This window comes from Lithobates pipiens, unplaced genomic scaffold, assembly GCF_037356315.1.
Source record: "Lithobates pipiens isolate NorthernLeopardFrog02 unplaced genomic scaffold, aLitPip1_a1.2 Scaffold_19, whole genome shotgun sequence".
In the NCBI taxonomy this organism is placed as follows: Eukaryota; Metazoa; Chordata; class Amphibia; order Anura; family Ranidae; genus Lithobates; species Lithobates pipiens.
The window spans coordinates 176,098,821-176,112,139 of NW_027507764.1; the positions used below are offsets into that span (position 1 = coordinate 176,098,821).

The 13,319-nt window shown below is 45.4% G+C and overlaps 1 protein-coding gene across 1 annotated transcript in view; it reads left to right on the forward strand.

Annotated features, from left to right (window-relative positions):
• The window catches only part of LOC143996450 (collagen alpha-4(VI) chain-like), a 281,198-nt gene that overhangs the window by 114,721 nt on the left and 153,158 nt on the right, over positions 1 to 13,319 (forward strand). Inside the window, exon 9 of the mRNA XM_077491500.1 lies at positions 12,149 to 12,706. Within this exon, the coding sequence (XP_077347626.1) occupies positions 12,149 to 12,706 (558 nt within the window). The remainder of the gene's footprint in view (positions 1 to 12,148; positions 12,707 to 13,319) is intronic.

Below are 13,319 nucleotides of genomic sequence, written 5' to 3' on the forward strand. Positions count from 1 at the left end.
TTTACAGGCCATGCCGGCCGTAAGATAGATCCTCTTCAGGTCAGAATCAATTCTCCTGTCCAGAGCATCCTTAAAAGAGACTGTGTCCTCTAGAGGAAGGGTCACATGTCTGACCAGTCTCATTACTGCCGCATCCACCAGAGGGGAAGATTCCAAATATTTGACTTCTTCCTCCTTGAATCTTAGATAGAAGAGAATTCTTTTTCTCTACCTTGCTCCACTCATCCGAGATCACTTCTCCCAACTCTGAAAGGAAGGGGAAGCTAATACGCTCCTTCTTTAGTTGTTTAAAAAACTTTCTTTGCTTCGCCGGAGCCACTACCGGCTCTTCCCAGTTCAGCGTTTCCTTGATGGCTTTGACCAAAGGAGGAAGCAGGGAAAAGTCAAAACCCGAACCAGACTCTTCTTCCTCAGATTCACTATCTGAGAGGACAGCAGACGGATGGCTAGGCAGAGAGGAATCCCATGTGTCCTGGGCCTGAGCATCCCTCCCTGGAGACCTTGGAGACTCTATGGGAGACAAATGGAGGGCTTCAAATTTCTTTAGACTGTCCTTGACCAATTTCTCGACCATAGACTTCAGCTGTTGGTCAGAGTCATTTCTTTCGCCTGTCGCTTTGACATAACAGGCATCACGAAGGGACTTGTCAGCAGGAACCTGCGTCCTACACCCCCAACATAAACCTTCAGCTGCGTGACTTGAGCAAGCCGTAGAAGGGCGGGAAGGTTCCCGGCTACGGAGACTAGTTCTCGTAGGAGAATCATGACGTCTGGATCTGGTAGAGGAATGCCGGCGGTGGGACTTAAACGAATCACTTCCTCGGTGAGAACTCCGGCGTTGAGTAGACCTAGAAGGGCTGAAACCAACAGTGTTAGTGGAACATACCCTAATGTTCCACTGCCCCCCCCGGCAGGTAACCCAGGAACAAAAGGTACCTGCTACGAGAGGGCTGGCCACTAGCGGGCAGCAAGGCATCCAAGGGAGCCATCAGAGCTGGAATAAAACAGCCCCAATTAAACACAGAGAACAGCTAGGACAAGCAAAGATAATCTGACCTTTCCCCATAGACACATACCTATTACTGAAGAAATCAGGGCTCAGGAATGGCGCTGCAGGCTTTACAAGCATCCCAGAGGCTCTGCAAGCTGTTCTCTGTTTTTAAAACTGCCGCCTAAATGACGTCATCCACTACGCCATAAAAACTCTAGTGCGCATGCGCGAACCAAGCCTCGTCCTCACGCCGGCCTTGCGCATGCGCAGAACGACCGAGCGGTGAACGAGGAAGTAGCTGGGTGGCTGGAACGCAAGGAAACCAGCCGCCCAGCTTGCCAGATACACTGCCGAAAACGATGTAAGAGGGAAAAAGAGACACAGCGCAAAAACAAAAACATACAGAAAATGACATAGAATGGCTGCCATGGAGACAAACATAAAGCTCACCACTCCTGTACATGGACACCAGCCGAGGTAGGTCCCAAACACATGCCGGACTTCTGGGGGGGGGGGGGATAGTCACCTGCTAGTAGCTAGGCTCACGACTAACACGCGGTTTAACCTGTCAGTGACCAGGAATACACCTCTTCAGCGCCTCTTCCATATGCCCCTTTTCCATACTCCGCTAGTAGCTAGAGCTTATTGGAAATATGCCACTCCAAGTCGCTCGGCCGGTCCGTATCGCAGAAAAAAATGCAAGTCTTCAGGGTAAAAAAGACACATGCAAGGTCCTATGGAGGAGGACAAAAAAAGAACACGGCCTCTGGCAGGGAGCAAAGATTTATGGGAGTATCGTCCTATAGGGTAATGGAGGCGGGACTAAACCCACACGTTGGCTGCCATGGAGTCTGTCAGGAAATGCATTTTTCTTTGTTTCTGTTATAAAATTTTGCAAACTAGTAATTTTTCTTCATATATTTTGGCCAAAATTGATACCACTACATATCTTTGGTAAAAATAACCCAAATGGTGTATATTATTTGGTCTTTGTGAAAGTTATAGAGTTTACAAGCTATGGTGCCAATCTCTGAAAATTGATCACACCTAAAGTACTGACGGCTTATCTCATTTCTTGAAACCCTAACAAGCCAGGAAAGTACAAATACCCCCCCCCCAAACGACCCCTTTTTGGAAAGTAGACATTCCAATGTATTTAGTAATATGCATGGTGAGTATTTTGAAGCTGTAACTTTTTCGCACAATTCATTGCAAAATCAAGATTTTCTTTTCTTTTCTTTTCTTTTTCACAAAATTGTTATATTAGCAGGTTATTTCTCACATACAGCTTACGCATAGCACAAATTACACCCCAAAATACATTCTACTACTCCTAAGTATGACGATACCACATATGAGAGACTTTTACACAGCGTGGCCACACACAGAGGCCCAACATGCAGGGAGCGCCATCAGGCATTCTTGGAGCATAAATTACACATATAATTTCTTGACTACCTCTAAGGCCGCGTACACACGGGCGGACTGTTCGCTCAACTTTGTCCGCTGAACAGTGTTTCAGCGGACAGTCCGCTCGTGTGTGGGGCTTCAGCGGACAGTTTCAGCGGACAGTTTGACGAACAAAGTTTTTCGGAAATTCCGAAAAACTGTCCGCTGAAACTTGGTTTGAGCGGACAGTCCGCCCGTGTGTAGGCCACTTTCGAAATGAGCAAACTGTTCCCGCTCGGAGGAAAGTCTGCTCATTTCGAGCGCGTCTCCAGGTAGGCGGGGTCCGCGAAGGAGACGTCGCGGGCCCCGCCGCCTGGTATGGACTTAAAGGGGAACCCCAACGCCGAAAAAAATCGGCGTGCGGGTCCCCCCAAAGTCCACAACAGACGAGCGCGCCCCCCTCCCGAGCCGTACCAGGCCACGTGCCCTCAACATGGGGGGTGCCTTGGGGAAGGGGGGGCCGCGCGGCCCCCCCACCCCAAAGCACCTTGTCCCCATGTTGATGAGGACAAGGGCCTCTTCCCGACAACCCTGGCCGTTGGTTGTCGGGGTTTGCGGACGGGGGGCGTATCGGAATCCGGGAGCCCCCTTTAATAAGGGGGCCCCCGGATACCGGCCCCCCACCCTATGTGAATGAGTATGGGGTACAATGTACCCCTACCCATTCACCTGTAAAATAAAGTGCAAAAAAAACACAACACACGAGATAAAATATTTTATTGCACAGCTCCGGGGGTCTTCCGTCTTCGGGGGTCTTCTCGCCGGACTCCTCCGCTATCTTCTTGTAGCTCTTTTGCTAGCGGAGGAGTCCGGCTTTCTTCCTCCCCGCCGCCGGCCTCTTCTCCCGACTTCGGGGGTCTTGTCCCCCTCTTCGGTTCTTCTGCTGGGCCACCGCGCCTTCTTATAGCTCTTTTGCAGGCGGTAGCCCGGTCTTCTGTCGCCGCCGCCTTCCGTTCTTCTGCCGGGCCACCGCGCCTTCTTATAGCTCTTTTAGAGGCGGTGGCCCGGTCTTCTGTCTCCGCTGTCGCCTTCCGGTCGCCTTCCGTTCTTCTTCTTGTTCTTCTTCTTCTTCTCCAGGAGATGTTGACACGTCGCTCTCTCCGGCCGGAATGCCAGAGCCGCGCTGGGCGGCCACTTATATAGTGACAATGGGGCGGTGTCACATGGTATATGTCACATGGGTTGGTCACATGGGTTGATGTCACATGGGGACTATGCCATCGTAAGGGGGGCGGGGTCACCATGTGACCAACCCATGTGACATATACCATGTGACACCGCCCCATTGTCCCTATATAAGTGGCCGCACAGCGCGGCTCTGGCATTCCGGCCGGAGAGAGCGACGTGTCAACATCTCCTGGAGAAGAAGAAGAAGAATGGAAGGCGACCGGAAGGCAACAGCGGCGACAGAAGACCGGGCCACCGCCTGCAAAAGAGCTATAAGAAGGCGCGGTGGCCCGGCAGAAGAACGGAAGGCGGCGGCGACAGAAGACCGGGCCACCGCCTGCAAAAGAGCTATAAGAAGGCGCGGTGGCCCGGCAGAAGAACCGAAGAGGGGGACAAGACCCCCGAAGTCGGGAGAAGAGGCCGGCGGCGGGGAGGAAGAAAGCCGGACTCCTCCGCTAGCAAAAGAGCTACAAGAAGATAGCGGAGGAGTCCGGCGAGAAGACCCCCCGAAGACGGAAGACCCCCGGAGCTGTGCAATAAAATATTTTATCTCGTGTGTTGTGTTTTTTTTTGGGGTACTTTTATTTTACAGGTGAATGGGTAGGGGTACATTGTACCCCATACTCATTCACATAGGGTGGGGGGCCGGTATCCGGGTGCCCCCTTATTAAAGGGGGCTCCCGGATTCCGATAAGCCCCCCGCCCGCAGACCCCGACAACCAACGGCCAGGGTTGTCGGGAAGAGGCCCTTGTCCTCATCAACATGGGGACAAGGTGCTTTGGGGTGGGGGGGCCGCGCGGCCCCCCCTTCCCCAAGGCACCCCCCATGTTGAGGGCACGCGGCCTGGTATGGCTCGGGAGGGGGGGCGTGCTCGCTCGCCCCCCTTTCCTGGCCGGCCGGGTAGCGTGCTCGTACAAGGGTCTGTTGTGGACTTTGGGGGGACCCCCACGCCGATTTTTTTCGGCGTTGGGGTTCCCCTTTAAGTACATTCCAGGCGGCGGAGCCCGCAACGTCTCCGTCGCGGGCCCCGCCTACCTGCACACGCGCTCGAAATGAGCGGACTGTTGCCTCGTGTGTGGGCGAGTCCGTTCATTTCAAAAGTTGCGCGGACTTAGTACGACGAACAAAGTTTGCCGTATTTGTTCGCTCAAAAAGTGCCGTGTGTGGGCGTGTTCGTTCATTCAAAAGTTTGAGCGGACTGTTTGACGAACTTAGTTTCGGCAGACAGTCCCCGCGTGTGTACGCGGCCTAAGCCCTTGTACACACGGTCGGACATTCCGACGGAAAATGTCTGATCGGACCGTGTTGTCGGATAATACGACCGTGTGTGGGCTTCATTGGACTGTTTGCGTCGGAATGTCCGACGGACAAAGTTTGAGAGCTTAGCTATAAAATTTTCCGACAACATGATCCAATCGGACTTTGTCCGATCGTTTGTGGAGAATTCCAATCGGACAAAGTGCCACGCATGCTCAGATGAAATTACGAGACCAAAGCTATTGGCTACTTGCCTGAATGTAGTCCCGCCGTAACGAACGAACGTCTTCACGTTCTGAACGATTGGATTTTCTGGCAACTTTGTCCGACTGTGTGTATGCAACACCAGTTTCGGACAAAATCCGTCGGACAAAATCCGACAGATTTTGTTGTCGGAATGTCCGACTGTGTGTACAAGGGCTTACACTTTTGAAGGCCTGGAGTACCAGGACAATGGAAACGCCACAAAAATGAACCCATTTTGGAAAGAAAACAACCTAATGTATAATCTATATCATATCGAGTCTTTTGAACATGTCATTTTTTTTCTACAAGTTTTTGGAAACACATTTTATTTTTACACAATGTTGTCCATTTACACAATATTTCTAACACATAACATGTACATGGCAAAAATTACACCCCAAAATAGATTTTCCTATGCCTTCTGAGTATGGCGATACCAAATGTGTGAGACTTTTCCACAGCGTGGTCACATACAGAGGACCAACATGCAGGGAGCACCATCAGGTGTTCTAGGGACATAATTTTCAAGTCTAATTTGACTATTTATTACACTTTTGTGAGGCACTGTAGTGGCATGGATGGGGCATGGATGAGCATGAATGGGGATAGATGAGCATTAATGGGGATGGATAAGCCGTGGATGGGGATGACTGAGCATGAATGAGTATGGCTGTGTACGGCTGAGTATGGATGGGTATAGATGGGATGGCTGGGTACGTCTGGGTATGACTGAGTATGATTGAGTATGGCTAAGTATGGCTGGGTACTGCTGAGTATGGATGGATATGGCTAATTATGGATGGGGGTGGATGGGATGGCAGATCATGGATGGATGGATGGATGAGTATTGCTGAGTATGGATGGATGGATGGGTATGCAGAGTATGGGTGGATGAGTATGCAGAGTTTGAATGGGTATGCAGAGTATGCAGAGTATGGATGGGTATGCAGAGTATGGATGGGTATGCAGAGTATGGATGAGTATGCAGAGTATGGATGGGTATGCAGAGTATGCAGAGTATGGATGGGTATTCAGAGTATGCAGAGTATGAATGGGTATGCAGAGTATGGATGGGTATGCAGAGTATGCAGAGTATGGATGGGTATGCAGAGTATGCAGAGTATGGATGGGTATGCAGAGTATGCAGAGTATGGATGAGTATGCAGAGTATGGCTGGGTATGCGGAGTATGGCTGGGTATGGCTGGGTATGCAGAGTATGGATCTCTCACTAAGCAGTGCTGTGGGCACTACACATTCAGCCCACAGCGCTGCTGCCACTGATCTCTCCCCTCTCTGCTCACACTGGACGGAGAAGGGAGAGAGGAACCGGAAATCACGCCGATTTGTTTACATATGATCGCTCCGTCATTTGACGGAGCGATCACGTGGTAAACAGCCGCGATCAGCGGCCATTTACCGTGATGGTCACAGAAGTTCTCAGGTGCGCCCCCAAGGGGCGCACGAGAGCGGGATTCTGGGAGAATGTCACTGTATGTCCTCCCAGAGTTAACAAACCACCCTGTAGCCATCATTCGGCTATGGACCGGTTATTAAGTGGTTAAAAGACACACATCTAAGTGTGCAAGCATCTGGGGTAAAGCTGTCCACATAGATCGACCTTTGCACTGCAGGCTCTGAGCTCTAGGTCTATGTGGACAGCTTTACCCCGGATGCCTGCATACTTAGATGTGCCTCTTTTAATCATCAGCCAAGTGAGTTGCTAAATGTTGTACCTTCATTAACTGTAACCATATTACTACACTAAGCCCTTGTACACACGGTCGGACATTCGGTCGGACCGTGTTGTCGGATAATCCGACCGTGTTTGGGCTCCATCGGACTGTTTCCGTCGGAATATCCGACGGACCAAGTTTTCCAGCTTGGCTATAAAATTTTCCGACAACATGATGCGATCTGACCTTTTCCGATCATGTGTAGAGAATTCCGACCGGACAAAGTGCCAAGCATGCTCAGATCAAATTCCTACACCAAAGCTATTGGCTACTAGCCTGAACGTAGTCCCATCGTAACGAAATAACGTCACCACGTTCTGAACGATCAGATTTTCCGACAACTTTGTCCGACCGTGTGTATGCAACAGTTTCGGACAAAATCCGTCGGAAAAAATCTGACGGATTTGGTTGTCGGAATGTCCAACCGTGTGTACAAGGGCTTAGAGGTACCTCTCTTCTCTTTTATACTCTGTAGCTCCTTCTGGATTTTATACTCAGTTGTGACATGACGCTACTTTTATATCAAGACATCACTCATTTAATAAAGCGTTTGTTAACATAAAAAAATGGATTCTGTCCCTTTAAAGCATGTTATACAGCACAGTGCTGTGTAATTTGGCCCCCTGTAACACCTGAAATACCTTGGTTAATCCTGCCAATTTCTACCCTCCCCTCTGACCTGACACCGTGGTCAGCTTACATGCCTCCATCATCCACAGCTCTACTGTCTTCCTTTGTCCACTTCTCCCCCTCCCCTCCCTGCCTGTCAGCTAGTAAATGCATACAATATAGACGTGTACATTTTAGTGTACATTTGTTAATCCTGGTAGACCAAGGTTTCCACATAGTTTCAAAGGCAAGTATTTTTCCTTTCCTTGATGCTAGTGTCTTTTCTAGTGAGTTTCTAGTAAGTTCTTTTTTTGTAGTGAGTTTTGACTATAGTGATTGTTTCTGACTGAATTATGTAATAGGTGTTGTCTCAATACTGCAGTGATAGTGATTTTAGCTGCTAAGAGAATATGTCTAACAGCAATACAGGTGTTGACTGGAATAGTATCAAATTCCAAGTTTAGTACAGCTCAGAATTACTTAGAAGGTACTAGAACAGAATAGGTGCATTTTAATCTGAGTATAGTTTTAACGCTTTTTAATAAAGGTGGCTTTAACGGTATGCACTATGTGGTATATTTTTGTTTTCTTTAAGCAATGGTGGAGCAAATTGGTGCCTACCAAGTCTAGACCCCAGGTGGGGGAAAAAAGCTTTATATGACCTCTTTAATATACAGGTTATCCATTTAAGGTGAGAGCTATACTTGCGGTGGAGGAGGAGTGTTGTCAGTCACTGAGAACACTGCACAGTGAATAGAAGTGAATAGAAGTTCTGTGACACCTTGGGCTGAATTATTGTTTTAACAGCACAGTTGGATTATAATGATTTATCTTGACACATGGGACTACACTATTATAATTTAACTTTTTTTATATATATATTTTTATATATTTATATATTTTTGTGCAATATATTGTATTTATGATATATTGGGTGTTATTTACGAAAGGCAATTCCACTTTGCACTGCAAGTGCACTTGGAAGAGCAGTCGATGTAAATCTAAGGGGTAGATCTGAAATGAGTGGAAGCTCTGCTGATTTTATCATCCAATCACGTGCAAGCTAAAATGCTGTTTTTTATTGTCCTTGCATGTCCCCCTCGGATCTACAGCGGCTTTACTTCCAAGTGCACTTTCAAGTGCACTTGCAGTGCAAAGTCGATTTTCCTTTAGTAAATAACCCCCATTGTATTTAAATATGAGTTAATATCTTCAGAACTACAGCCTGCATATTCCCTAAATCCAAAAAACAGGGGGTTAGTTACTAAAGGAAAATCCACTTTGCACTGCAAGTGCATTTGGAAGTAGAGTCGCTGTAGATCCGAGGGGGACATGCAAGGAAAATAAAAAACAGAATTTTAGCTTGCACAAGATTGGATGATAAAATCAGCAGAGTTTCCACTCACTTCAGATCTACCCCTTATATTTAGAGCGACTGCGCTTCCAAGTGCACTTTCAAGTGCACTTGCAGCGCAAAGTGGGTTTGCCTTTCGTAAATAATCCCCATAGGCTTAAGTTATGTGTTTGGTAGAAATTGGCTAGCATCAGGGCAGTACACTAGCTCTCAAATAGGCAACAAATAGTAGGAAGCAAGGTACATTGTATCTTGCACTAAAAATTAGAATGGGGCATCTGAGAGCCGCAAACATTGTTCAGTAGCTGGACAGAATGTAAGAAGCTTGGTTAGGTCACAATGTAAGAGTGAGAGATGAGGAAGATATCGTCTTAAAATGAACATTAGAGTGTGACAATAGCCACAAATATTGTACAGTGGCTGGACAGTGCAGCTCCAGATAGAAATGAGCATCATCTGCCATCAGGAGTTGAAAAAAAAGCTACACTATAACCATCCCCAAGTCTAGTGATTTGATCCCCACTTTATCCAAGCTCTTTGTACTACAACTCCTCACATAATCTAATGGTAATTTCCTGGCTTGGTTTTCCCCAGAAAGGATAATTCATGGCCATCATTTTTTTATGTGGCTGTTGCTCAGCAGCCAGTTGTATTTTTATATAAATATTTATTTATTTTATTATAGTCAAGTTACTGGTGGCATAGCTGTAGGGGGAAACTTATGGCCATAGGCCGCTTACCCTTCCACAATACAGGGATAAGAAGAAGCAGCAACAAATGAAGTGGAGGAAAGGTCAGTGGAAGGGGAGGCATTAGCAAAAAATAAACGTAGAATGCTAGGGCCATATGCTGCCTACCCTTCTTCACATAAGGACACACACAATTACAGATAAGCCTATAAGGTGAGGTAGTGGGAGGTAAGCCTTTATTCTATTTCCCCTTTCTCTTTCCTGACCTGGGGTGAGGATGTGCAGTGTTTTGGGTGCACAGTATTTTTCATTTTTTTCTTTTCAAAGGATGCATTGAGGTGCTGCGAAACATTGCCACTCTTTTATGAACAAATGCCTGGAGTGCTCTAATCACCCCAATCTATATAAAACATTTTCAGCAGCAGGATACTTTTATTGAGGAGTTATTGACTGACATATACTAGACATAAAGACTGGACATGCAATATTTTTTGTTACTAATCGGAATTCAGACAAAATTAGCATTATTCTGAGATTCGGATGTATCCTAATAGAGATTTAAACCCTAGATTCAACCCTAGATTCTAGAGTGAATAGATTAATCTCCTGTTGAGCCTATTGGATTGGATTGTAAATACCCAAACAACAGCTGCATCTGATTGGACAGCCACTGTTTGGCTGACCATTTTGACACGTGGCACACATGCAATAGGGACATTTAGTATAACATTATCATGCAGCTGTATGTATGTATGTAGAGGATTTTTAAAATTCCCTAGATTCTAGAGTAAATAGATGAATCTCCTGCTGAGCATATTAGATTGGATTGCAAATACCCGAACAACAGCTTCATGCTAGGGATGTAGAGTGAGAGGCGGTAGACGGGGGCCCCCCAATATGCAAATTTCAGCTGGTTCATCAGGAACCAAGTAAATTCCAGCAGTGCATGGCCAGCTTAAGTTGTCAAGGTATCCAGTGACTAGATATCCTCATTAAAATTATACTTTTGTATGGCAGTTACAAAGCCAAGTGATAATGTCCTACTTTTTTCATAGATTCACCATAAGGTAAAATAAACAGAATCCATCTGTAAAAACATGATTACTTTGCTATGATAGTGCGGTACAAGGTGGAGACCTGAGCTACTTAGGGCACTGCACAGCAGAACATTCGAACTGGCAAATAATTTGTGCGAACTCCGTTAAAGTCTATGGGACACGAACGTGAAAAATCAAAAGTGGTAATTTAAAAGGCTTATATGCAAGTTATTGCCATAAAAAGTGTATGGGGACATGTATCAATGCAAAAAAAAAGTTTTAAAAATGGCTGTTTTTTCAGGAGCAGTGAATTTAATAATGCTTAAAGTGAAACAATACAAATTAAATATTCCTTTAACCTCCCTGGTGGGGTAATCTAGAGTGTGGCTCGCGGTGGATTTTCAATACCAAAAGCGTTAGCCCCGAGCCACACTCAGGATCCCACCGACTGCAGCCTTTTCATGATGACAGCTGTTATATAGCTGAGGGCGGGGCCACCCAGTGATGTAACCGAGTGACCCACCCCTTCTTACATCATGTGATGTCATGTTATGTCAGAGGGGGCGGGGTTACCCATTTGCGTCACCAGGTGACCCCGCCCTTGAAAATATAAAAGCTGTCATCGCGAAAAGGCTGCTATTTATAGCACTTCCAACCTACCCTAAAGATGCTGCTCTTTTTCTATGTCCTGCAAGCACACCACCTCAGTGTGAAAGCACCCATTGCTATGAATGGGAGGCACATTTCAGGCTTTTGTTCTGAGGCTTTTTCTAGCACTAAAATGCCTGAAAACTACCTCAGTATGAAAGGGGCCTTAATAGAATTTTATTTATTTAGAAACACAACCCAAGTATACATACTATGCTTACAGAATGAATGAATAAAATAGCGTGTCAAAGTTTAGCCTGTACAACCCGGCATAATGTCTTTTCACCACTTCCTGGACAAGGGGGGCGTGACCACATGGATCCTGGGTCTCACTGCGGTCAGCGTTTCTAGGAATTCCAGGAAGTGTTGAGAAGACATTACGCTGGGTTGCACAGGCTAAACTTTGACACGCTGTTTTTATTCATTCATTCTGTAAGCACAATATGTATGTGGGGGTTGTGTTTCTAAATAAATTACAGTATTACGCTATGCAGATCATTCCCTTGTGTTTTTCTACGTTGCACCGATGAGCTGAGGCGTTCCAGGTGTGATCTTTGGTAACCTTCGGAGAGAGTGTCCGATATACTTGGGGAGATATAAGGCTTATTTTTATCTTTTTTATTGCGGTGAGTGTACACCAAAGGGGTGTTCACAAGGTGGATTGGTGACGGTATTCAGGAAAGGAATGTTTGCTGCTTTAAAATTCTGATGGGATAAGTGTGCAATGTTTTTAGCCCACTGAATGCCTTACTATCGGACTGAATATTTATTGATATTTTTTAGCGCTGTTAATGCTGAGGTTTTTATCTTTGTATAATTTATTTTATATATTTTGTATTTGTATAATAGCTGCTATAGTGCATGATTCTAATCTTTTGAGCGCTGGGATAAGTCATACTTGTTGTGACTGATATTTTTTTATTAACTATGTTCAGATATTAGCGTTTGTCTTTTTCTTGTCTCCAGCTTGCAAAGACATGAGAGCAGATATCCTGTTTCTGATTGACAGTTCTGGCAGTATCAATAACAATGATTATGAGAAGATGAAAGAATTCATGAATTCCATAGTGAAACAGTCTGAAATTGGTCCAGACAGAGTTCAGATTGGCCTAATCCAGTTTAGTTCTGAAACCAAAGAAGAGTTCCCACTGAACAAATATAAAAATAAAAATGAAATTCAAGATGCCATATCGAGTATGCAAAAATTGGATCAAGGAACCTTGACTGGAGTTGCGTTACAAGATGCATTGCCATATTTCAGCTTGGCCAGGGGAGGAAGGCCAAAAACGAAACAATATCTTATTATAGTCACAGATGGAGAGTCTTCAGATCCAGTGGTAAAACCAGCTGCTGATATTAGGAGCAAGAGTGTTGACATTTATGCTATTGGTGTACTGAATGCAAACAACACACAGCTTTTGGAAATTGCAGGAAAGCAAGACCGTGTCTTCCTTGTGGATAATTTTGATGGTTTGGCATTTCTAAATAAGGAGATCATGTTTGGAATTTGCAATCCTCAAGATCGTAAGTTTAACCCTCAGAAGATTTCTTAACAATAGACCTAAAGTAAACCTGGCATAAAGCCTGATTAAAGTAACAGCAGTAGGGAAATGCACATACCTTCTGCTAACTGCAAGTTCTCATCTTAGTCTTTATATTGATTGCTATGTCCTTATAGAGCCCTTGAGATCATAGGCCCATGGTGTACATGAGGTTTCTACTTTTGCACAAGTTGACCTTAAACCCTACCACTCCTAGCACTGAGCCCTGCCACCTGTCATTCCACTTACAAATCTTAAAGCCTCTACTGAGCACTAAATAGCTAGTATTTGACAGCAAATAACGTGAAAATTGAAAGTGGTATGTTTTATTATTTTTATGTAATAAATATATGGATGCTTTCCAAATTCTGAAACCGTGTAAAAAAGCATTTGATTTCCATAGCCAGTTCTTGCATTTTCACTTTAAATTTAATTGTTTTCTGAGGAAATTCTGTTGATCAGTTATTGGTTATATTAAAATAACTTCACTCAATCTCCATTACTTATTAGTGGGCCATCTTTCCTGGAGGCCACAGGGCATTTGTTTTTTTTTCCCCTTTCTTTAAATAGGTCAAGTTAATATTAGCAGCTAGTAT